The sequence below is a fragment of the Anthonomus grandis genome, unplaced genomic scaffold (assembly GCF_022605725.1).
Source record: "Anthonomus grandis grandis unplaced genomic scaffold, icAntGran1.3 ctg00000184.1___fragment_3, whole genome shotgun sequence".
Taxonomy (NCBI): Eukaryota; Metazoa; Arthropoda; class Insecta; order Coleoptera; family Curculionidae; genus Anthonomus; species Anthonomus grandis.
Window position 1 is genome coordinate 1 of NW_026088439.1, and position 27,200 is coordinate 27,200.

The 27,200-nt window shown below is 33.6% G+C and overlaps 2 protein-coding genes and 1 long non-coding RNA gene across 3 annotated transcripts; 1 reads left to right on the top strand and 2 right to left on the bottom strand.

Annotated features, from left to right (window-relative positions):
• Positions 1–310: 310 nt before the first annotated feature.
• On the top strand, positions 311–4,251 carry LOC126749529 (uncharacterized). The gene is made up of 3 exons (XR_007665094.1): positions 311–1,254; positions 3,195–3,366; positions 3,885–4,251. It is a non-coding gene; the product is annotated as an uncharacterized LOC126749529 (long non-coding RNA).
• Positions 2,064–6,209, bottom strand: LOC126749528 (SUN domain-containing protein 1-like). Its single transcript, XM_050459231.1, has 7 exons — positions 5,868–6,209; positions 5,237–5,299; positions 4,991–5,177; positions 2,856–2,968; positions 2,628–2,799; positions 2,439–2,571; positions 2,064–2,387 (listed from the first exon to the last, which is right to left on the bottom strand). The coding sequence occupies exons 1-7, from the start codon at positions 5,971–5,973 to the stop codon at positions 2,118–2,120; spliced, it is 1,044 nt and encodes a 347-aa protein (XP_050315188.1). The 5' UTR covers positions 5,974–6,209; the 3' UTR covers positions 2,064–2,117.
• Positions 6,210–7,189: 980 nt separating this feature from the next.
• On the bottom strand, positions 7,190–20,945 carry LOC126749522 (nuclear receptor subfamily 2 group E member 1-like). Its single transcript, XM_050459222.1, has 9 exons — positions 20,337–20,945; positions 13,478–13,608; positions 13,275–13,390; positions 8,904–9,176; positions 8,316–8,447; positions 8,077–8,258; positions 7,922–8,015; positions 7,711–7,866; positions 7,190–7,643 (listed from the first exon to the last, which is right to left on the bottom strand). Exons 2-9 carry the CDS (start codon positions 13,606–13,608, stop codon positions 7,387–7,389), a joined length of 1,341 nt encoding a protein of 446 aa, XP_050315179.1. The 5' UTR covers positions 20,337–20,945; the 3' UTR covers positions 7,190–7,386.
• Positions 20,946–27,200: the final 6,255 nt, after the last annotated feature.

Here is a 27,200-nt window from a genome sequence, read left to right on the forward strand (position 1 = left end):
CAAGTTTTCGTAAATCAACTCCAAGAAAAAAAGACAAGTTTCAGGTAATTGGAGTCATAACTTCGCTTCTAATGGTCAGATCAACTTCATTTTTGTTTTAAAAGTTTCTTTGGACTGTTCTTAAGCTTCCATTCACAAAATCATGAAAATCTATGCAGTGGAACCTTATTTATCCAAGTTTTCGGAAATCGAGTCCAAGAAAAAAAGACAATTCCAAGTAACTGGAGTCATAACTCCGCTTCTACTGCTCAGATCAACTTCATTTTTGTTTTAAAAGTTTCTTTGGACTGTTCTTAAGCTTCCAATGATAAAATCATGAAAATCCATGCAGTGGAACCTTATTTATCCAAGTTTGCAGAAATCAAGTCCAAGAAAAAAAGACAAGTTTCAGGTAACTGGAGTCATAACTTCGCTTCTAATGCTCAGATCAACTTCATTTTTGTTTTAAAAGTTTCTTTGGACTGTTCTTAAGCTTCCATTGACAAAATCATGAAAATCCATGCAGTAGAACCTTATTTATCCAAGTTTTCAGAAATCGAGTCCAAGAAAAAAAGACAATTCCAAGTAACTGGAGTCATAACTCCGGTTCTAATGCTCAGATCAACTTCATTTTTGTTTTAAAAGTTTCTTTGGACTATTCTTAAGCTTCCATTGACAAAATCATGAAAATCCATGCAGTGGAACCTTATTTATCCAAGTTTTCAGAAATCGAGTCCAAGAAAAAAAGACAATTCCAAGTAACTGGAGTCATAACTCCGCTTCCACTGCTCAGATCGGCTTCATTTTTGTTTTAAAAGTTTTTTTGGACTGTTCTTAAGCTTCCATTGACAAAATCATGAAATTCCATGCAGTAAAACCTTATTTATCGGAGTTTTTGGAAATCGAGTCCAAGAAAAAAGACAGTTTCAGGTAACTGGAGTCATAACTCCGCTTCTACTGCTCAGATCAACTTCATTTTTGTTTTAAAAGTTTCTTTGGACTGTTCTTAAGCTTCCATTGACAAAATCATGAAAATCCATGCAGTGGAACCTTATTTATCCAAGTTTTCAGAAATCGAGTCCAAGAAAAAAAGACAATTCCAAGTAACTGGAGTCATAACTCCGCTTCCACTGCTCAGATCGGCTTCATTTTTGTTTTAAAAGTTTCTTTGGACTGTTCTCAAGCTTCCATTTACAAAATCATAAAAATCCATGCAGTGGAACTTTATTTATCCAAGTTTTCGGAAATCAAGTCCAAGAAAAAAGACAGTTTCAGGTAATTGGAGTCATAACTTCGCTTCTAATGCTCAGATCAACTTCATTTTTGATTTAAAAGTTTCTTTGGACTGTTCTTAAGCTTCCATTGACAAAATCATGAAAATCCATGCAGCGGAACCTAATTTATCCAAGTTTTCGGAAATCGAGTCCAAGAAAAAAGACAGTTTCAGGTAACTGGAGTCATAACTCTACGAATAATTAACTTGAATCTCATGGTTGTATTGGGTAGAATAGATCTTCAGCAATCAAATAAAGTTTATTTCATGCGGGTAGCTTTAGTGAATCAAAAGTTATTTGCCAAAAACCTGGAGAGTGACTCTACCGACGTGAAGCAAAATTCAAACACAGATTTAACTACATTACATTAAGATTTATTAAAGAAAACGTAGATTTAAGTTATTATTATTAAGTAGATCAATTAGCAAACGAATTATAAGTGATTTTTGGGTTCCAAACTCCTTTGAATCAAATTTTTTATTACTTCCAGGCCATTGAAGTCAATATTCATTGGTAATAATTAAGTTCCTTAATCTCCCTAAATGAAAACCACTTAGGGCCATCAGAATTCTTCCTGATATATCAAAGGAGGAACTGGAGAGACCATTAGGTCCCCCTAGAATACAATGTTCCACTGCTCTCTTAGAAGTAACAGAGGATATCTGATTACAGAACAGGAGTTAAACATTTTGGCCCTTCTGGATTACTTACTCCCAAATCCCACTCTACTGCCTCAAGAGTGAATTCTCTATCTACTTTTCTTTATACTCTTAAGTATATTAAGTAAGTAAAAACCTTAAGAAAACCAAACCTAGTTAAACACGTTATTTAATATATGAACCAAAACTTGAATAACTTGTTAAATCAACAACATTTTTTAACTCGTTTTTTAGTGGTTTCTTCACGGGTGGAGGAGCCCTTATCACTACCAGTCCCTTTATCTTTCTTATGAACCCTAAACCTATACACACACGTATACTCGGGTTTACCGTAATTACTGAGAATAACCAGTTCGACTTCCTCAAAAACGTCATTCTTAGATTTCACTTTGAAGGTTTGATGCTGTTTCCCCATTACGTCGTAGGTAAACTTCCCTAGGTACACTCCGATATTGTCAAACCGATCCTCATAAGCCTAAAAGACGAACGTAAACTCACCGAATTGAGACAAAAAAAATGAACGTACATAAACCTCAAAATCTTTTGGGGCACTTAACATGCCTTCGGTACCAATCAAGTACCTTGAGGCATGACTTAAGGTTACACCTCCGATAACTATTGGTTTACCAAGGCGGATTCTAATGGAAGCAGTTTCACTTCTGAAAAAACGATTATTTAGTAAACAAAGTTTAGATTTTACGGTGCAATTTTTTACTTAAAAGCGAAACAGCTTCCGGGCAACACGCACGGTCTAATAACCTCTTCCGGGCTACTCAACAAGTCGACGTTCACTATTTTAAAAAACGAGAGCGGTCTATGGGTCGGATGCGGTCTGGTGTCTTTGGAAATTTCTAAAATCGTTCCTCCTGCATAAGAGGCTGCATAGTCTAAAACGTTCAATTATTCATGTTACAGAAAAGGAGATTAATTGAAGAATAGATACCCATAAGGCCGATTCCGTCCGCATCGTGCATCTCCAGAGCCTCTTCGATCGCATTGCTTATTTTTATGTCCTCTTCCCATTGTAATTTTGTCAGGTATGTATTTATCGTGGATCTAAGAAGAAGAATAGGAAATACATATTTTGTAATATTGTGCTCAATACATGTACAGTTTGTTAAAAAACGGTTGTTTTTTTTGTATTAATATTACTTCTTTAGTTTCAGACGTTTCTTTGGATTGTTCTTAAACTTCTATTGAAAAATTTATGAAAATCCACGAATTGGAAGCTTTTTTATCCAAGTTTTCGGAAATCAAGTCCAAGAAAAAAAGACAGTTTCAGGTAACTGGAGTCATAACTTCGCTTCTACTGCTCAGATCGGATTCATTTTTGTTTTAAAAGTTTCTTTGGACTGTTCTCAAGCTTCCATTTACAAAATCATGAAAATCCATGCAGTGGAACTTTATTTATCCAAGTTTTCGGAAATCGAGTCCAAGAAAAAAGACAGTTTCAGGTAACTGGAGTAATAACTTTACTTTTACTGCTCAGATTGGATTCATTTCTCTTTTAAAAGTTTCTTTGGACTGTTCTTAAGTTTCCATTGAAAAAATCATGAAAATCCATCTATTGGAACCTTATTTATCCAAGTTTTTAGAAATCGAGTCCAAGAAAAAAAGACAATTTCAGGTAACTGGAGTCAAAACTTCGCTTCTAATGCTCAGATCGGCTTCATTTTTGTTTTAAAAGTTTCTTTGGACTGTTCTTAAGCTCCCATTGACAAAATCATGAAAATCCATGCAGTGGAACCTTATTTATCCAAGTTTTCAGAAATCAAGTCCAAGAAAAAAGACAAGTTTCAGGTAACTGGAGTCATAACTTCGCTTCTACTGCTCAGATCAACTTCATTTTTGTTTTAAAAGTTTCTTTGGACTGTTCTTAAGCTTCCATTGGCAAAATCACGAAAATCCATGCAGTGGAACCTTATTTATCCAAGTTTTCGGAAATCAAGTCCAAGAAAAAAGACAGTTTCAGGTAACTGGAGTCATAACTTCGCTTCTAATGCTCAGATCGGCTTCATTTTTGTTTTAAAAGTTTCTTTGGACTGTTCTTAAGCTCCCATTGACAAAATCATGAAAATCCATGCAGTGGAACCTTATTTATCCAAGTTTTCAGAAATCGAGTCCAAGAAAAAAAGACAATTCCAAGTAACTGGAGTCATAACTCCGCTTCCACTGCTCAGATCGGCTTCATTTTTGTTTTAAAAGTTTCTTTGGACTGTTCTTAAGCTCCCATTGACAAAATCATGAAAATCCATGCAGTGGAACCTTATTTATCCAAGTTTTCAGAAATCAAGTCCAAGAAAAAAGACAAGTTTCAGGTAACTGGAGTCATAACTTCGCTTCTACTGCTCAGATCAACTTCATTTTTGTTTTAAAAGTTTCTTTGGACTGTTCTTAAGCTTCCATTGGCAAAATCACGAAAATCCATGCAGTGGAACCTTATTTGTCCAAGTTTTCGGAAATCAAGTCCAAGAAAAAAGAGAGTTTCAGGTAACTGGAGTCATAACTTCGCTTCTACTGCTCAGATCAACTTCATTTTTGTTTTAAAAGTTTCTTTGGACTGTTCTTAAGCTTCCATTGAAAAAAATCATGAAAATCCATGCAGTGGAACCTTATTTATCCAAGTTTTCGGAAATCAAGTCCAAGAAAAAAGACAGTTTCAGGTAACTGGAGTCATAACTTCGCTTCTACTGCTCAGATCGGATTCATTTTTGTTTTAAAAGTTTCTTTGGACTGTTCTTAAGCTTTCATTGACAAAATCATGAAAATCCATGCAGTGGAACCTTATTTATCCAAGTTTTTAGAAATCAAGTCCATAAGAGAAGACACTTCTATGTAACTAGTCATAACTCCACTTCTACTGTTTAGACCGGCTTAATTTTTGCACTGAAAGTGCCTTTGCCTTTTCCTTCACCTCTTATAAAAAAAACATGAAAATTCATCCAATCCATTAAAAAAAAATTGAGCAAATTGATCCATTAGAATTTTTCTTACACACACTCCAATATAACTAAACATGATTTATGTTTCAAGTCTTAATGTTCCTGGACCAGTAATTTCAGTTAAATAACAACTTACCTCCAACTCTTCAAGGCCAATAACTCGTTCCTAAAATTCTCCATGTCCTTATTCAAGTTTTCCACCACTAAACTAACGCCAGATTCTTCCACTTTATTAGCATCATAGGCGGGATAATTATCTGCTATCGGATTTTGAATGTTCGGGAATGTTTGTCTATTTAATGAAGGATAAATGTTTTGATAGTCTAAAACAAAAAAAAGGAACTTGGTGAGACTTTGAGAACACTAATAGTCGATCACTTACAATGATATCCTCCTGAACATATCCCTATAGCAAGGATCAGTGTTAGTAGATGAGTACAAATGGCTAAAAGAGATATAAAGAAGTATTGAGTCGCACAGTATGACTAGAGGGAGGAAATATGAGAGGTGCTGATACAATAACAATTAGTACTAGAATAACTATTACTAAGAAAATAGGTGTTTTTAAATGTATTGCTTTAAAATAGCATATACATTGACCCTATGAGGTTCATATAGGATTTAATTGAAGACATAGAAGCCAAAGGTTGAATAATACATACTTCATGGTATATTGTACTTTTGAATAACCCGGTATATTTATATAACTTATAGCCATTGCCTGTTTGTAAGGAAAATAATTAGGATTGTAACACTGGGTTTTCTGAATACCAAACATAACCTTACTTATATAAATTGTCACTGAATGTGACAAATGTCATAACAGAAATAAATAATTTGAAATTTTGAAAGAATTCTAACGGAAATTAATAGTGTATCATGAAAAACCCCTGGAATTTATTAAACTTAGATCCCTATTATATGTATATTACCTGAAGTAATTTAGGGAAGTGGGTTTGATAACTTGCAAGGAATTTATTCAAATTGAATTTTAATATTTAAATGAAACTTACTTCTACATATACTGCTGGACTCTTGTCCTCTCCTATTAGGAATGATATTGTTACAATAGTAAGCAGGCAGCAGGTCCGCCAAAGAAGGATCCCCGTACATGGACATACTCTTTTTCACCACTTTGCTTACCTTTTTAATAGTTTTTAGCACAGAACACAAATATAGTTTTATAGGTTTTTAGTGTTATTTTGTGGGTAAGCAAGTTAAATTTGTTTAGACAAGATATAATTGAATTTATTTGAAGGAGTGATTAACTATCAGCCACTATAATGATCACAAAACATAAAAATATAGCTAATGATAATAATTTAAAACTGAAGTGCGTTTTTTTAGGTTGTTTTTTCTTTCTTCTTCTTCTTCTTCTTCTTCTTCTTCGTTGTGTTTGGCTAAATTCTCCCAATTATTTCCAATGCATTTTTGTATATCTCAAGGAAGTATAACACTACTTTATTCACTTTTTATTAATTTATTTTAGCACAACACGTTGTTTTTGTATATTTGGTTGCTTTTTGGGCATTCCTTTTATGCAAAAACGGGTAAAAATCGTATCCTAACCTCACTTTTTCATTTTATGTGCTTATTCCAGCAGCACTTTTTTTTCAGGATTGAACTTACGCTGGTAAATAATATCCATGTATTGTTTAATTATTTATGCATTTGTGTAAAATATCTTATTTATTTAATTGTACACATTACTCGTTCTCAGACAAAATTCCATGCACAGGTTAATACTCGTTAGCAATGTTGCCAGGTTTAAAATGTAAAAATTACTAGAAATTTTAGTAAAGTTACTAAATTGACTAAAAAATCACTAGATTTAAATTTTTACCGGGTATTATACCTACTCTATGCAAGAAATAACGTACAGAAATCAGAAGGTTTTTAAAAAGAAGTTCTGTGTATTTTTCATCCGATTGTAAAATGTATAAACCTAAATATATTTGTCTTAATTGTCTTAATTGTCTAAGAGACAAAATAAGAGAGACCATCCGCTCTTACATATACTAGCCGAGATATGGCATTTTTAGAGCCCATTTTAGGCATCAAAAACGAGGTCAATAAATGACTTTTTCCCGAATCTTCAAATTACGAAATTAAAAATCACTAGATCTAGTAATTTTTCACTAGACCTGGCAACATTGCTTCTTAGATACGAAGGCCGAGAGCGCGCTCTGAATGTCGCGGAGCGGTACTAACTGGAACGGAAAATAAGTTTGTGATGTCATAATAGCGGGAAATTTGAAATTGACTTAACTGAAGAACACCTATAGAGTTTCAATAAATGATAAAGGAAATAATAACAACGTTAAGCTTGCACGAATTTTATTAAAAAATAAACAAAATAATAGTAAGAACAAAACGTATACATATGACTAGACTATTAGCAGGAACACATTTCTTATTCAAACAACACGACCATCACAGTTGGCACAAAACAATTATTAATACTCCTGTATAAGGAAAGTTGTTAAAGAGAGAGAACCTGCATACAGCAGGATAAATAATACACATCAGCACTTAACTATTATTGAGATAAGTGGCTTTCGCGACGTCCCCCAATAACTTGTCGACGGCCACGTCACCGACAGTCTGTTTAAACAGCAACTCTTCCAGACTTTTCTTGGGTAAACTCTGGATGGAGGGCAACGTCAGCAGTAATTTGCCGAAACGCGCTTTAGCGTGACTTTGCCGCTGATTACAGTATTCGTGGAGCATCACGTGCGTTTGATCCTGCAAGAGTTCCACATGGGTGGGCTCGCACAAACCTCGGCAATCTGAAATAAATGAAGAAATTAAAAAAAAAACTAGAGAGGTTAATGCATGGTATACCCTCACGATTACCTGATTTAAATAGCACCAGAGCCTTCAAACAAGCATGCTCCGTATGATCCACCCTTAGTAAGTTTAATTTTGAAATGATATCTCTTAGTTTGCGCGCGTCCTCTTCTAAAACCGTTTGTCTTGTGGTGGAAGCGTTTGCGTTATGCGCTAGAACAACTTAATGAATATTCAATAATATAATCGTATGTAATAAAATAATTGTCAATATTACCTTCGTCTATGGGTAAAGACCATTGGGCCGCTGTAAGAATAAACAGTTCGTTCCAGCTTTCTTCTAGCAAAATGGACTGGTCTCTTTGCGATAACTATAACAACAAACTGAATTTTAATATCTTACAGGTGAAGGTAAATATAGTTATTTATTACCTGTAGGAACGATGGGATAGTTTTGGCCCATTTTATAGCCAGAAACAGGAGTTTTGCCGCCGATTCGTAAACGTTTTCGGCAAACACCGACAAGGATGATATGTCCAGGGGAATCAAATTGGGGGGCTTCGTTATTGCCGTGTCGTTTAATATCGGTAATTCCAGTCTTATATTTGGGTTTTCTGGAATGTATGTATTGATTTGGTTTTTTATGAATTTCGTTATATCTATAGATATACCTTCTTTGTTGCTCTTCTCTTTATTGATCTCCTCCGAGCTAGACACCTCGTCGTCTTTTAATGATTCTCGTACCGAGTTTGACAGGTCAACTTTTAGGTATTGTTGTGGCTTTTCCAGGTATGATACAGGATCTAAAACAGTTAAATGCGAACCCTGATTTTATCTTATTAATCCCATTGTCACATGTTATTCAATACACTCTTCCTAACTGCTTAGTATGCAAAATTCCTAGTTGGAGTATTACTTAATTGTTTATAATGACTATTTAATGTCAATGAACATATTTCCTAGATAATGTAATTTCCTAACTAGAATAAATTATAATAAAATAATAATAAAAATAAGCTGCACCAACGTCTCATTATGGTTGACAAGCTTTTGATAGGTCGCAAGAAACCTACCTACAAGATACCTTGTCAAAGGCCTTTGACAAATCTGTACCAAGGAGAAATGAAGGAAGAAATGATTATAAATGCATTCATATTCTCTGTGCAAAGACGTTATTGAAGAAGCTTATATACTCCTTATTTCCATTGCGAGTATTAACATCTATCATTATAAATTCAAGATATGTACTGAATACTTACTCAACACAGAACAAGCCAAACCAGCCGCCGGTTTCTGAAACTGTCCTCCCAACAGATTGTTTGGATAAATCAATCCGTGATGCATGTTGTAACTACCATGGGTAAGTGGTGAGGAAACGCTAGTGTGGTCCAGTAAGGAGGCGCTAGGGAAATGTAAGGGTAAACTGGAAAAGACTGAGGATTGCTGAAGGGTTCGAAACCTGGGAGTGAACCCTATGGGGTAGTGGTGGATGGAAGGGTGGGTGGTCCGGGGGGCGCGCTCGTGCTGTACTGCTGAAAGAGGAAATTTTTAGGTTTTAGAGGTTATAGATGATGTTGAAGTCTAATTGTTTCCAAGTTCAGAAGTGATAGGTAATTTTCGATGGTTGATTAATTTTTCCTTAAATATGTCAAGGTTTTAATTATGGAGGGTTCTGACCTTTTGTTAGGCTAAACTAAGCTGACTCGTGTTGGCAATTAAAAATTAATGGCACTGGGAAATTTTAATTGTAGTAGGGATGACTAACCGAAGGTAATTTTTCTTCGTAAAATATTTTTGTAAATAATAATAAATGCCTCATAACTTATTAACTAAGAGACGTAGAGACTTGAAAATTTGTACGCAGATTCTCTAAATTAATTCATTGGACACGTATTTTAGGATTTTTTCGAAAAATGTACAGACAGGGAAAAAAATATTTTTTTGGGAGAAAAAAATATTTTCCCAAAAATTGAGAAATGCTTTATAACTCGTCAACTAACTGACATAGAGACTTGAAAGTTTGTACACAGATTCTCTAAATTAATTAATTAGACACGTATTTCCGGATTTTTTCCAAAAATGTACAGACAAGGAAAAAAATTTTTTTTGGGAGAAAAAAATTTTTTCTCAAAAATTGAGAAAAGCTTCATAACTCATTACCTGAGTGACGTAGAGACTTGAAAATGTGTACACGGATTCTCTAAATTAATTCATTGGACACGTATTTCCGGATTTTTTCCAAAAAATGTACAGGCAGGGAAAAAAATATTTTTTGGGAGAAAAAAATATTTTTTCAAAAATTGAGAAAAGCTCCATAACTCATTACCTGAGTGACGTACACACTTGAAAATTTGTACACGGATTCTGTACATTAATTGATTGGACACGTATTTCAGGATTTTTTCCAAAAATGTACAGGCAGGAAAAAAAAATTTTTTTGGGAAAAAGAAATATTTTCCCAAAAATTGAGAAAAGCTCCGTAACTCATCAACTGAGTGAGATAGGGACTTGAAAATTTGTACACAGATTCTCTAAATTAATTCATTGGACACGTATTTTAGGATTTTTTCCAAAAATGTACAAGCAGGGAAAAAAAGATTTTTTGGGAGAAAAAAATATTTTCTCAAAAATTGAGAAAAGCTCCATAACTCATTACCTAAGTGACGTAGAGACTTGAAAATTTGTACACGGATTCTCTACATTAATTCATTGGACACGTATTTCAGGATTTTTTCCAAAAATGTACAGGCAGGAAAAAAAATTTTTTTTGGGAAAAAGAAATATTTTCCTAAAAATTGAGGAAAGCTCCGCAACTCATTAAATGAGTGACGTAAAGACTTGAAACTTTGTACACAAGTTCTCTACATTAATTGATTGGATACGTATTTCAGGATTTTTTCGAAAAATGTACAGACAGGGAAAAAAATATTTTTTGGAAAAAATGAATATTTTCCCAAAAATTGAGAAAAGCTCCATAACTCATTACTTGAGTGACGTAGAGACTTGAAAATTTGTACACAGATTCTCTAAATTAATTCATTGGACACGTATTTTAGGATTTTTTCCAAAAATGTACAGGCAGGGAAAAAAATATTTTTTGGGAGAAAAAAATATTTTCCCAAAAATTGAGAAATGCTTTATAATTCATCAACTAACTGACATAGAGACTTGAAAGTTTGTACATAGATTCTCTAAATTAATTAATTAGACACGTATTTCAGGATTTTTTCCAAAAATGTACAGACAGGAAAAAAAGATTTTTTGGGAGAAAAAATATTTTTCCAAAAATTGAGAAAAGCTCTGTAACTTATCAACTGAGTGAGATAGGGGCTTGAAAATTTGTACACAGATTCTCTAAGTTAATTCATTGGACACGTATTTTAGGATTTTTTCCAAAAATGTACAGGCAGGGAAAAAAATATTTTTTGGGAGAAAAAAATATTTTCCCAAAAATTGAGAAATGCTTTATAACTCATCAACTAACTGACATAGAGACTTGAAAGTTTGTACACAGATTCTCTAAATTAATTAATTAGACACGTATTTCAGGATTTTTTCCAAAAATGTACAGACAGGGAAAAAAAGATTTTTTGGGAGAAAAAAATATTTTTCCAAAAATTGAGAAAAGCTCCGTAACTTATCAACTCAGTGAGATAGGGGCTTGAAAATTTGTACACAGATTCTCTAAATTAATTAATTGGACACCTATTTTAGGATTTTTTCCAAAAATGTACAGGCAGGGAAAAAAATATTTTTTGGGAGAAAAAAATATTTTCTCAAAAATTGAGAAATGCTCCGTAACTAATTAACTGAGTGACATAGAGACTTGAAAGTTTGTACACAGATTCTCTAAATTAATTAATTAGACACGTATTTCAGGATTTTTTCCAAAAATGTACAGACAGGGAAAAAAAGATTTTTTGGGAGAAAAAAATATTTTTCCAAAAATTGAGAAAAGCTCCGTAACTTATCAACTCAGTGAGATAGGGGCTTGAAAATTTGTACACAGATTCTCTAAGTTAATTCATTGGACACGTATTTTAGGATTTTTTCCAAAAATGTACAGGCAGTGAGAAAATTTTTTTTTTGGGAGAAAAAATTATTTTGCTATAAATTGAGAAATGCTCTATAACTCATCAACCAAGGGACGTAGAGACTTGAAACGTTGTACACAGATTCTCTATATTAATTCATTGGACACATAGTTCAGGATTTTTTCAAAAAATATACAGACAGGGACAAAAATATTTTTTGGGAGAAAAAAATATTCTGCCAAAAATTGAGAAATGCTCTATAACTCATCAACCAAGTGACGCAGAGACTTCAAAATTTGTACACAGATTCTCTGTATTAATTCATTGGACACGTATTTCAGATTTTTTTTCCAAAAACGTACAGACAGGGGCAAAAATATTTTTTGGGAAAAAAAATATTCTGCCAAAAATTGATAAATGCCTCATAACTCATCAACCAAGTGACGTAGAGACTTGAAAATTTGTACACGGATTCTCTGCATTAATTCATTGAACACGTATTTCAGGATTTTTTTCCAAAAACGTACAGGCGGGGAAAAAAAATTATTTTTAGGGAAAAAAATATTTTTCCAAAAATTGAGAAATGCTCTATAACTTATCAACCAAGGGACGTAGAGACTTGAAAATTTGTACACAGATTCTCTACATTAATTCAATGGATACGTATTTCAGATTTTTTTCCAAAAATGTACAGACAGGGAAAAAAATAAATATTTTCCCAAAAATTGAGAAAAACCCCATAGCTCATCAACCAAGTGACGTAGAGACTTGAAAATTTGTACACAGATTCTCTGCATTAATTCATTGGACACGTATTTCAGGATTTTTTCCAAAAATGTACAGGCTGGAAAAAAATGTGTTTTTTGGAAAAAAAATACTTATAAAATTTAGTAAAAATCAAAATAAACCCATCGACGTCGTACTCTTTTTCGGCAACGTTTTCCCAACTAAACCAATCGATACATGCATTTTTTTGACATCGTTAACTCGCCTCCTAAAATCATTAAAAAAATACCAAAAAATCTCTATAATAAATACACGTTTACCCTTTAAAAAAAAACAATTTACATACAATATCTATACAAATTTTCTACCGCTGTCTCTAGATAAACATCTCGAGAACGTTGACGTAATGAGAAAAGCCGCGTGAAGTAAACACCACTTTTCGCCCCTCGGCACACCCTAATTTGTTTATTTAGGTGATAATGACGTGAAGTGGGACACATTTCGTTACACTAGGGGACGCAAATTACATTAGAAAAATTATATAAAATAATGAACTCTTTATAATAAATTTTCGTCGGGAAATCAGCTTTTTGAATACACACACCCTCTATAAATGGTTCTAATTTTATTTACTCCCTCCCCCGCAACCAAATGTAAAAACATTAAAATTATAAGGGAGAGAAAAAGAAAAGCCAACCCGATAAAATATTTATCATCTCGCTTGTGTAATCATCATTAGAGGGAACATCAAAATGGCGCCGATAAAAGGGCGATAGCAGGTGACTTTTTCCCACGGCTATATACGTATATATATATACAATAATTTTGGAGAACTCGTTTGTTATATACAAGAGAGAGTTGTTTACTTACCATCTCGCTTCATGTTCACTTGCAAACATTTCTTGAACCGGCAAGCTTGGCACTGGTTTCTTCTCGTTACATCCACGATACATCTGCCGCTTTCTTTACAAACATACTCCAGATTCCTAAAAAAAGAAGAAGAAAAACTTCATTTGTTAATTGGGACATGAAGTATATCCAGTAATTTGTCATTATAACTAATAAACACTCACCTTCTAATGCTCCTCTTGAAAAATCCCCTGCAGCCATCACAACTGGCAACACCATAGTGTTTCCCCGAAGCCTTATCTCCGCAAACCTTACACAGGCTTTCGATCTTATGGCACGAAACTGATTCTTCCATCTGAATTAAAAAAAAAAAGCTCTTTTAATATTCACGATATTTTCATAACCCTTTTCGAAAACCTGACTTTAACACCTGTGATTTTCCCTCGCATGGATGTGGGGTTCGACCCCCATTCAAACGGGGTAGAAATAAAAACCTGACAGGAACAAAGTTAAATAATAATTAGCGATAAACGTATAGGTACAAATTACGCAATATGTTACTGTTGTAGTGCGGTCAGATTTCCTTCCCTCGTCGAACCATTCACCCTTCAAATCGGTTCGCTTCAGTCGGATAAAGATAGAAAACTTCGAGTGGAAAAAAGAGGGAGCCGTCACTGTTTTTTTGTAACATATGAGCCCGTGGGGGGTGTAATTGGCTTTTCCCTGATTTAATTGTGGGGTGTCAATGTTGTGACGTTTTTGTGATAAATTATCTAGATTGTCCCTTAATATGTGTGAATTGTAATAAATTTGTATTTTGTTTCCGACAATTTTTCCCTCTATTCAAGATTCTTCGTTATTTTAAATGCCTAAGTGCTAAGCTCAATGCCATTTCGTACATTAGTACGGCCCATACGTAACCTATTGTGAATTTTATTCTGACATTGAGGTCCAAGTGAGAGTTCATAAAGACTGTTGAATTGCTTTTTCTATCCGCCATTTGACGTCTGAGTTTTTTTGAGGATAACTTGGAAAATCGTTGTGGTACTTGTATGAGGTTTTTACTAAAAGAAAGGGCGTTTTCTGAGGAATATTTTCGTATATTTATCGATTTTTGTGGCTTAAGTATTTTCTGGGCTAGAGACAGTTTAGCCCCTAAGATTTGAGAAATAAATTGGTGACATTACATTTTTTAGTTACTCTTCCATATTTTTTTTTAAATAACTTCCAAGTTATTTAAGATATTTTTGTAATTCCTTTATAGTGCCATACAAAATACTCTGAAGAACCATTTTTTTGATAAAAATTTAATTTTAGGTTAAAAATTGGCCTAATTAAAGCAAGTTTGGTTTGGGGCAACAAAATGTCCAACTTTTTTTCGGATAACTTAAAAAATCTTTGACTTCCTTAAATGTGGTTTCCACCAAAAGAAACGGGGTTTTCTGAGGAATATTTTTATATATGAACCATTTTTGCAGCTTATGTACTTTCTGAGCTAGAGACAGTTTTGTCCCTAAGGCTCAGAACCCACCAGATTTCAGGTTTTTGGAAATAAATTAGTAACTTTGAATTTTATTTACTCCTGGACATTTTTCCATTTAACTTCCAAGTTATCTAAGATATTTTTTGTAATTCCTTTACAGTGCCTTACATAATACTCCGGATAGCCATTTTTTTATAAAAATTTAATTTTAGGTTAAAAATTGGCCTAATTAAAGCAACTTTTGTTTGGGGCAATTTTTTCCAACAAAATATCCAAGTTTTTTTCGGATAACTTGAAAAATCTTTGAGTTACTTAAATGTGGTTTCCACCAAAAGAAACGGAATTTTCTGAGGAATATTTTCGTATATGAACCATTTTTGCAGCTTATGTACTTTCTGAGCTAAAGCCAGTTTTGTCCCTAAGGCTCAGAACCCACCAGATTTCACGTTTTTGGAAATAAATTAGTACCTTTGAATTTTATTTACTCCTGGACATTTTTCCATTTAACTTCCAAGTTATTTAAGATATTTTTGTAATTCCTTTACAGTGCCTTACATAATACTCTGGATAGCCATTTTTTTATAAAAATTTAATTTTAGGTTGAAAATTGGCCTAATTAAAGCAAGTTTGGTTTGAGGCAATTTTTTCCAACAAAATTTCCAATTTTTTTTCGGATAACTTGAAAAATCTTTGAGTTACTTAAATGTGGTTTCCACCAAAAGAAACGGGGTTTTCTAAGGAATATTTTCGTATATGAACCATTTTTGCAGCTTATGTACTTTCTGAGCTAGAGCCAGTTTTGTCCCTAAGGCTCAGAAACTGAGTTTTATAGTTACTCCTAGACATTTTTTCATATAACATCCAAGTTATTTAAGATATTTTTGTAATTCCTTTACAGTGCCTTACATAATACTCTGGAGAACCATTTTTTTGATAAAAATTTAATTTTAGGTTAAAAATTGGCCTAATTAAAGCAAGTTTGGTTTGGGGGTAATTTTCACACCTAAAAATTTGAAAATTAAAAATAAAATCGATAAAATTGAATAATTATTTTTTCATATATATGTTAGTAAAAAAGGTGAAGAAAAGTGTTATAACGAAAATTTGTATTTTCCATAGGAGGGCCAGAATATGCACTTAAAGTGGAATTCCCATAAGAATACAGAATATGTATACTATTTAATTTCAATAATCAATTTTACGGCTGGTTTAACTTTAAGAGATTATGATCAGCATTTCCAATATGTTTTTAAAAATTGAAAATAACTGGATTTCAAAACGTTGTACGTACAACGTGTTTTAATGTTGTATTTATATGGTATACCGTATATCAAATGCAACAACACACTTCAAAATCTTCCAACATAATCAGATCTTTCGTTTGACTTCTAAATAATTTTAGCTTTCCTGTGTTGCCATTATAGGAGAGTTAAATTACCGAAATTGTAGGTCTCGGCCTTTTTTTTTTGCAATAGATAGTGTCCAAACGGTATAGAATATACTTGTAGTATACGTATACTTGACACTACAAAATATTGTCACATGATCTGCTCTAACCAATCAAGTCGGGTATTATTAGTCTTGTTTGCATTAGGTCCTAGGTATTATTACTGTGTCCTTGTAATATTCATAAATACAACGTGCTATGAGTGACAGTTAAGTCTGCTTGGAATAAATCAGAACTTAGCTTAAGTACTTTGAAGAAAAAGAAAACCTGATGTGAAAAAGACAAGAACGTCTTCTCTTAATATCGGAAATGAACTCAATTCCTATGACTTTGGCAGTACGATTGCAGTTCCAGGGATTAGAAATATTTTTTCGCCTATTCCAGGCATTCGACTTCGTTGCATGTTTACCCTGACTTCGACGTCACTGGTATCATGGTAATCATGAAGATTCTGAATAATTTCTATGTATTCTTTCTTGTGCTTATTGGTGGGATCCCACATACCAGTAAGTAGGGCATACTCGCTGGGGGAGCACGTCACTGTCTTCCAGGCCGAAGTATTCGCTGTATTAAAATGCGGACAGAAAATCCTAAGCTGCGGACACCGCAATACAGTCTAATATTCTTCTTTTGTTCCAGACTTTTGAGAGTAACTTTTTACGCCTCGACTTCTCCCTATCTTTTAGGCAATTTCAAAAAAAATATTCGTTCATGCTTATAGATGAGTGTAAAAATGTTAAATAAAATCTGTATTATTGTGACGAATTCATGGTACTTATTTTGTTGGGTATTACGTCAATGTTATAGTAAAAGTCAATTTAGAAAATACTAAATATTGAGCGTATGAGATAGTATTTTCTAAATTAATTTTTACTATTAACAGTTACGTAATACGCAACAAAATAAGTAACTCATGGTAAAAATGTTTAAAAGGTTCCTAAAAATACCAAAACCAATTCTGTGGGTCACAAATAAAACCCTAAGTATCTATCAATTTATTTACTATCGACACGCGTTATTGGTTTTTCCGGTAAACCATGCCACGTGGCACTCTACCCCATAACGAGCCAAATAAACCATATGTTAAAACCTGACCCTTACCCCTAATTATTTTCATACAAAAGTTAAGATTTAAAATTATATATTAGGGAATTATTGGAACTCGTATAAGGTCTGGCAGTAATTTGACCTTTACGCAAGCGCAGCAGTAGATTTACATAAGGGAAATTTTAAAAACGATACTGCTAAGCTTTAATTGCGCCACAATGGTTCAGTATTTTTGCTTGTGACACATGACCTAAGGAAATGAGGCAATCAGAGTATTTTATCTGTTAGAAAAGGCTATAATAAGGCTCCAATTTAGTTAGGAGAAAGAATTGATTAGGTTGAGAGAATAAGAGCACTAAACACGTTTAGGTTTAGCAGTAATAAAATACAGTGTGCTAGCACTGTTCCAATAATTCCCTATTATTACCCGTTTCATTCGACACTCGTATTCAAATAAAAAGGGCAAACCCTACACAACGAAATTAACCATCTCGATCCTTTTTTTTTTTTACGAGAGTCATCCTCCGGTAATTTTTTTTTAAACTTGTCACCCCAACGCGTCCGATTGATTGATTCTATTCATAATAAAAAGAAAAACTGCGCGCCGAACACAAGCGAGGCGCGATATGTTGCAAATTTAAATTTATAATGAGCGATCCCTGAATTCGCTTAAATATAGCGGCAAGTTTTAGGGCAAATTATGCTGTTTTTGGGGAGGGGTTCTTGAGCGGATCAGGGGCGTATTTTTGCTTTTTTTTTGCGCTCATTAAGGTGCGAGAGCCACACTGGTCAGAACCATTACAAATAAGATTGAGTGTAACGTCATAAATTGTAAAAGACTGAAAGCCGTATTGAAAACTCATACTGGAACCAACCAGCTGCAGTTAAATTTGATACGAAGTTTAATATTTAAAGCTCTCGAAAGACAACAATTAGGAATCAAAGTAAATGGGTCAACTATATACGGTATGCAGATGGCACAGTCCTGATAGCAGATTTATTAATTTAATTTGCACAACTTTGGTTCACCTTCGTCTCTTTCTTGCTTCTATTGATTGCCCCATTTGATGCATTATAACTTTTAAAAAAATAATATTTATGTAAAATTGATGATTGCACAGCAGCGGAACTCAAATTTTAACTCGATAGACATAGAAGATCTGCAGAGCGATAAGGATAGAGAATGTTAAATTACGAATCCCTAGTTTAAGGGTTTATTATTTATGCCCAAAATTATTTTTTTGACTTGAGTTAATTTTTAACCTAAAATCAATTTTTTCACAAAAAAAATATTCTATAGAATGCTCTCTATATTAATGTAAAATAATCAGGAAAATGTCTTGAAAGACGTCCTATAAATGCAAGTGTTCTTATGGGAATTCCACTTTATGGCCATATTATGACCCTTCTAGGTGAAATCAATAAAAAAAACTTTTTATTTCCTCATAGTAGGTACTCGAGAAGAATAAAAATTGACGATTTTAAGTTTTCGCAATTTTCTCATTTTCTGTAATAGAGATAATCAATTTTCTTTTATCGTATGATACCATACGCTATTGCGCATAACTTTTCCTTGAACTATTTTGCTTAAGTTTTTGACCCAAAAAAGACAAATTTCCTGTGAATACACATATTCTTATAGGAATTTCACTTTAAGGGCATATTATAATTCTCCTATGGAAAATATATCCAAAATCGCCAAATACATCCAAAACAGCAATATACTATAATAAGTATTACAAATGTCATGCGCCTTTAAAAATTTTTCAGAGATTTTGGAAAAAGTGTTGATAATTAAATTTTATTTCATGTTATACCCATTTTTTTCCTTATACTTGGCACATTTAGCCACCTGTTCCAATATAGAACACATTCATATTCATAACATACCAGGTTGCTAATATAGTATTTAAACAATTATACTATTATAGGTTGGTATAATTTTAAATGGTATCTAACCTAATATTTATAAAAAAAACTCATTATATAAATTAGCCATTCCCATTATGTTATTAAATTTTATATTATTATATGGGAAATGTTAAAACTTTTTGAGTTACAAGCGATTTTGTCACCCAAGAGCCATCAAATTTGAAGAATTCAAAACCAATTTGATTTTTATTTTTTTTTAACGAATATTTTCGGTCATAACTTGAGAACCAGTGGAAATATTTTTAAAATTTTTTGACGGCGAAAAAGTGGGATTCCTGAGGACGAATTTGAATGTAAAAACGTCAGTGTGAATTTAAGATTTGAATAGAAAGGGCATTTTGGGTCCGACCAATTTTTTTATCAGTTTCTCAATTTCTACGAAATATTTTTGGGATTTTTTTGAGGATGAATTTAAGTGTGAAAAACGATTTTGAGTTAATAAGTTAGGGCCATTTTGATTGGAGCACTTTTGTGACAATTATTGTAATTTAAATTGATTTTTTTGGAAAATTAAACCTAAATAAAATCAAATATATTTAGTGATATATTAACTAGTCTTCCAAAGTGCTTTAAGTAAGATATTTAAAGCTGAGAGCTGAATTAAGCATCGAACATACACTTTTCCTTTACAAATATGTAATCTGAAATAAAGCAGATCCTGTTTCTTCAAGAGATAAAAAAAAGGTCAAGGTTTCACTTTATCGATACAATATTAGAGAGCGTTTAACATTTTCCTTTACTTAAAAAAAAATGGATTTGTAGATGTGGTCCAGCAAGACGACCTGATTTGATACCTCTAGAATTTTTTGTCTGGGGCCCCATGGAACAATTCCCGTGCTTAGTTGCTAGAGTTGCTCGTGTATTTGGTTTAAAACATTAGTAAATTGTTTATTTATTAATTTATCATAATGATATTGAACTTCTCGTTGTGCCAAAAAGAGTTTTAAAGGAACCTTGTATGGATTTTATTTTTTTTTACACGAAGACGGTGCGTCGCAGTTCAAAACTTCAAGAGCTTTTTTTTTTATTGAAAATTGATTATTCGTGCGGTTATTTAATAAAACATAGTCGATTTTAGTGACAGTATATGAGAACTAACTTTATTGTATATAAAAGCATGAAAATTGAAATAAATAAATTATATATGGCAGATTATAAGCGATCGTTTGCTTACCTTTTTCCCGTAACTCAAACTCCTACATCCACACACCACAAAGTCACAAATCAAAATCGAGTCGGCTCATTAAAATGTTGGTCGAAACGCGCCCCCCCGTGTAGATAGAACACGCCCCCGGGAACATCGGAGGGTTAAAAGGGCGCCGATCAGCGGTGCACAAACCGAGGGCGAGGCCTCCCATTGGTCACCGGTTAAGGGTCGATCGATCCGATTGGTCCGAAGGGCCGGCGGGTCCCCTTATACGAAATTGATAGGGGTCGTTTTTTTAGTCATTAGTCTGCGCTTCGCCGGATTAATATTTGATGCCCCCGAAGGGGCGAAGGGCGGTGGTTTGTTATATTCCGGGAGACACAACTCTAATTATTTATTTTTCATGTACATACCATTGTGGTTTATTGTAAATACAAGGTGCAACGAAAGTAACAGTGACCGCATCTTCCAAGAGCCCAAAGTCGACTTTTTAGGTAGGTGTTTAAGGTTGGGGTCGAATTCTTGGCAACGATAATTGGCATTGGTCATGAAGGGCGTCACCATCAAATTTTAAGTCAAAATTGAACAGCTCTTTCTGCAACTTATGATAATCACACCAATTAATGCTTTCCATCTTTCTCCTGAACATATTCACCTTCTCATAGTAAAATCGTTCCTTTTTTATGGCCTTAGAAGATGGACCACGCCATTCCTGTGAAATTTGAAACTTTGTCACTTAATTAATTTTTTAGAGTCACTTGCAATTTTGAAAGTTTTATATGCCTTGTGTCAAAAATTTCATCGTTAAAGTAGACTTATACTTACAAATCTTAATAGGAGCAATATAATTATATTGCTCCAATCCAAAATAATATTTACATCATAGTCCGTATTTAAATTCCAATTAAGTAACAAATAGGTTTGATTTAACAAACGTTCATGTTTTTCTCACTATACTTTTTAATCCGACCATCCACACATGATTTAGTATAGAGATTAACAGAAATCATTGAGTGATTTGTTATTTTTGGAGTGTCACTCTCATCGTTAAGGCCGGTCGTCCACCTAAAAGACATTTGCTCACATGTCGTCTTTTTATCAGAACTCATAGTTTTAAATTGCCTCTCTACGTCGCAAACGAGCCAGTACTTGTCTGCGACAATTTGTATACGACACTGGTTGCTGTGTTTTCAAGTGACATTTGTCGTTTGTTCAATACGGCGAACGTGTGTGTGCAGCGAAAATATGAAGGACGACCCTAATTTTAATATTAAATTTGTGGAAGCTGTTGAAAAGTACAGGGTATTATATGATTACACTTTAAGCGAATATTCAACAAATTCAGGAAAAAACATGGAATGAAAGGGATTCAATGAAACAGGTAAGACTGAAATAATTTGTTATATTGTTTTAATTTAGAGCAAATTGGGCTTGCCATGGCAAAGCTGCATATGGCTGATTAACATATTGACAAAGTCTTTCTCGGAGAGCAAGAGCTTCTTCTGTATTTCGTCGTGGGATCAGGTTGAAGTGACTGTAAAGTAACACTGTCAGAATCGTCTTGACCTGATATTTGGGACAGTTTTCCTTCACGTTTTCGAATGAAATTATGCAAGATGCATAATGCTTTCACAATTTTGTCAGTTTTTTTCTGAGGAACAGAGAATAGGACCTTGAAGTAATTTAAATTTCGAAACCAATATTCCAAAGGCACATTCGACACTCGTGACGGCCTATAATTAAATATCCGTTTTTGATTTGTTATGCCTCTCATTGGAAATGGTTTCAGCAAATGCGTTGAAAGTGGAAATGATGCCTACAAGGTAGTACGGAAAAGCCCGCTCGTGTGGCTCCTTTGGTAATGGCTGCGATTGTGGAAAATTCAGTGTGCCTGCTTTAAAATGTATACCAATACTTGATTTACGGAAAACGGCACCATCGCCATTTCTGCCATAATCACCCACATCAATAGCAATAAAGTTACTGTCGGCATCTGCGATAGCTAACAACTGTATAGAAAAATAATTTTTATAATTGTAAAATGCCGATCCACATTTAGCAGGACAGTTTATTCTAATATGCTTGCCGTCAATACTTCCTATACACAGTTTGGCAAATTCCATAAATCGTTAAACCTCTTTGCTGTGGCAATCCATATTTCTTCGTTATTAGGAACGGGCATATATTCCTCGCGCAAACATTCCGTGATTATGGCAGAAAAGACAATTGCTTAAAACTTAATCCCGTAGCAAAGTATCTGTAAAATAAAATAAAATATGTCATATAATGTGTGTAAACTTCATAGTAATAAACAGCACTATTAAATATTTTTGACAAATAATTTTACAAAAACCAAGCGTAAAATGTTTTAAAATTTGTTTCTAAAATATAAATTTCTCTTGTTTTTGATTGCATCTTTAATGGAATAGTGCATTATATTTATACTCGATATAATAAGAAATTGAAAACTTAGTTACAATTTCATTTCAGGTGCAGCCTGCAAAGAAAAATTTAAAAATATTCGATCCGCCTATGCCCGACACTTAAGACAAAAGCCTCCATCTGGTTCTGCAGCAAAACCTAAGAAAACCTATTATTTGGCTGAATATTTGCATTTTCTTATACCTTTTTCCAAATCTAGAAGTCAACAGAGTAATATTCCTTTACAACAACTAGTAGAAGATGAAGATAAGGATAGCAGTTCTAGCGATGGTAATATGAAGTTGCCAGCGATAATTTGGATCAATGTTCTGCAACAAATGAAACCGAAATAGTGGCAAATAAAAATGTTGAAAATATTGAAGAACCTATTTTTGAAAAACAGAAAACCCTAGCTAAATTTCATACTGATCCTAAAACCGTCTATTCGGATTTGCAATTTTTAAAAAGCCTTTTACCGGATATACACACATAATGAACCATACTCAGAAGCATCAGTTTAAAATGCGAACCATGCAAACAATATGTGATATAATATATCCATCAGAGCCACAAATACGTTCTTTTGAAGCCGTTAATATATCACATACACAATCATCAGACTTGCTAAACTTAGGTGGTATGACATATCCTCGAGAAACTTATCCCAGATTTCCACAAGATGGTTCCGATCGACTACTGTCAAAGAGCTCCTCGACACGTACTGAGTCCCCGCAGTACATTCAATTAACAGCACCATCTTATTCGAGAATACAACTGATTTCACCCAATCAATCAATAACACCATGTTCATATTCACCCATTTCAAGTGCTCCATCACCATTAATATCTCCAAGCGATGACGATTATTGATTTTCTACTTGCAGTTAGTATTACTAAGTTTATTGTTACAATGTTGTTTACAGGTTAGTTTATCCCCGTCAATTATTTTCTGTGTAATAAAGAAATAATAAAAATAATTTTTTACTTATCGCAACGTTATTATTAATTTTTCTTCAGGTGATATAGACTCACGAAATTTTGTATTTTGCTTGGCGATATGGGGTTCCAGTTTATAAAATAATACAAGAAAGCTATCTCGTGACATTCTGTAGAACGATTGAAATTTTATAGGATCTTCGATGATTTCTTTTGATCTGCCGCTTACGAATGCACTTTTCTCTTGATTGGCAGTAAAGTATGGATGAACCCAAAACTTTCTTTTTCTACGTCGTTGAACCAACGCGAGTAATAAAATTGCATCCTCGTCCGACGACATGATGCGTACAAGTGGACGAGCTCAGCTTATTTTCTTACGACGTTTGTTTTCGGACAATTGTCGCAAACAAATTGTGGACGACATGTCGAATAAATGGACGACTGGCCTTACTCATTTCAAATTGCAAGAACATAATCAACGAAGATCCAATCACTAACTAATTTAACCATATGCTGACATTATTATTAATTGGTTTAACAACTCAAAAGATTTATATTAAAATCTTCAACTAGCACACATAGTTGATAGTTAAAAAATACGCTATTACGCTATAGCTGAAAAAAACATATACTACGGCAAATTTCTTCAAAAGCATCAAGAAAAAGAGCATATAAATCAAAAAGTTCGTGTTTCACTATAATGCGGATAATTTTTGGATCATATGAACAAGTGGTCTGATCTATATTTTTTACCTAAATTAGAAAGAATAAAAGGTCATCATTTCTATCAACAATAGTTGCTTTATTTATTATTAATGAATTTAATAATTTCGTTGTAATACTTTCTTTGCATATTAAGTTGATCGACATTAAGCCTTATACCTTATTACCAAAATTCCTCTAATTGGCCGAATCTTCCTGAATATTTACTTAATCTAAAACTACTTAAATCATCTTTATTCATGTCATAATTGTCCAGTGCTCCTCTAACTGTTCTACCATCCTCCAGATTCCTATGAACTTAGATTCATTAACATTAAAAAATGTGATATTCCTGGCCTTATTCTTCCTCTGCATCATCTCATAAAATTAGGTCCTCCTGCAACCATATTTGTTCATAAAAGCAGAAGCTGTTTTTACAATTCTCTGTTCAAGCTTTACAATTCTATCTATTGTATCAGATTCGAAATATCAAACAAGTTTTCTCTGCAGGATGGACAGACAAATGGCATCATAGTTCTTGTAGCCATTACTATAACAATCAAATATAAAATAATGATTATCCTTTTACAGATATAACATGGAACATGGAGAATCAAAGAGTTCAGTCTTACTTTCCTTGAAAACGCGCCTTTCATTACACAGTCAATGTTTCTTCCGATTATTTTGCTCTACTACATTGGAATATGACTTTCATTACTTCCTCGGTATTTTCCGATGTATTGTTAATTGTCTTTTACGTTTCTCACAATACATCTAATTGTCTGGACTTCAAATAGAAATTAATTCAATAATTAATGACCGCACTCAAGTTAAAACCATGTTATTTACGTCCTCAGACTTTTTTTTTGTCAGTATGTGCGAAAAATCAGAACTATAGAGTACTTTAATATAACAATAACCTTTGGGGCAGTTCTGCTTCTGAAAAGTCCAATAGACCCCGATTAACTGAAACTGTCATGGGTCAATCGGACGTTGATAGGAGCAAGGGTCTATACTAGGCCCTTTGCTTTTCAAAGAGACAACCTTTTATCTTGCTTAAAAATTTGTAAGTCGCATTAATATACAGACGGTACTCAGCTGATGTGTCATTATTTCTATTGGCACAAGCGACTATTGAAGAAGATCTAACATGTTTACTTTACTTCTCACAACGGTATATTTTGCACATTAATCCACCTGTTAAATCAAAACTCAAATGATTTTTGGCAAAACTAAAAGGTCCATTGAATCGGTCATTAATATGAGCCTAAAGGAACTGAAACACTTTCTTGTGATTAAGTTTGCAAGACTGTGGGTCTATTTTTGGATGTAAACTTACAATATAAAATTATACGTTCACTTAAATTGTTATATCCTCATAGGCATGTAAAACATGTGCAGTGTAACTGACATAATCAAAAAAACGTTTGTGGAGGCACGGAATACTGCACCTACTTTAAGTGATTTAATGACTGACATACAGTCGATACAAAGACGAATCATAAAATCATCATTTGTTTGTATCCAAATTGATCGGATTTCAAACAGATTTGTGACAACTACAATCTGCGTGTTTCACTAGTAACCTTGACACGTAATTTTAAAGTTCTAATCCAAAGACCTGAATCACTTTGGGTGTCTGGAATGATCTCTTGAAATTACTATTAAACTCCTTCCAGGCAGTTCCTCAAATAATGATGAATGAATGAATGATGAAGATCTACTGATAGAGACTATATCTTTCGTGTTTTACTCTGAACTTCATCAGGAATGCACAAGTATATTTGCAAATGAATGAAACTCTTGATATTTGTGATGTAACATGCAGGTATATTTTTACTTAAAATCCTCAACGAAACGCCCTTTGACAAGTTCCAACAAAAGGGCAAAAACTCCACACAAAAGTTTTCCCTCGTAGCGGTGTGACATGAAAAGCCGCCGATAAAATCTCTTGCGGGGAAAGTTGGGGGAGCCCTGAAAGGGGAACGGGGAGGTGAGAGGATAATAGAAAGGGGAGACATCTGACGCCGTTCACACGGCTGCTGGTACTTCACGCCATTAGTCTTCGAGTGGAAAACACCGAAACCTTTTAAACTTTTATAGGAAATCAATTAGGGAACAAGACGGTTCGCTTGTTCTTTGTGTTTCTATCCGGGAGAAAAACATAAGAATCGCGCCGTGGTTTCATACATTGTACCTATATATATATCTTTGTTGGACTCGTCAATTTATTTCGGTTTAATATTCTTAAATTTGTTATTTTTTTGTCAAATTGTAAAATGTACAACAGTTTCCACTAATTTTAAGCGCCCGGTATAGTAGAGTAGAAAATTGAAATTTGGCGCCAAAATCAAATTTCAAATTTCCCGCTTTTATAGTGATGTTACAAACCCATTTTCGCATCCCATTAGTACTACTCCTCGACATTCAGAGGACGCTTTCAGCATTCGTATCTAAAAAGTAGCACTCTATGCTTGGAATTTTGACTGAGTACAAGTAATGTATATCGTTAACACTCCAAAATCAAATTGATAATTCTATCGTCTCCAGTAAGTACTCCATCTCTACTGTTCAGCTTCGGTAGCAAAGACCAAGTGTTAAAAAAATGACAGGTGAAAATAAATTAGGACAGTTGACAGTTAAAACGCCGCGGCCATTACACCATTTTGTTTTCTTATTAGTATTTCCGACATATTTCCTGAATCATTGTAAATTTGTGTTTTTCTTAAATTAATAATTATATTGATCATTACTCCATCTCTACTGTAAAGCTTTAGCAGCAAAGGCCAAGGGTCGACAATTTGACAGGTGACAGCCCTAAATAATTAATGA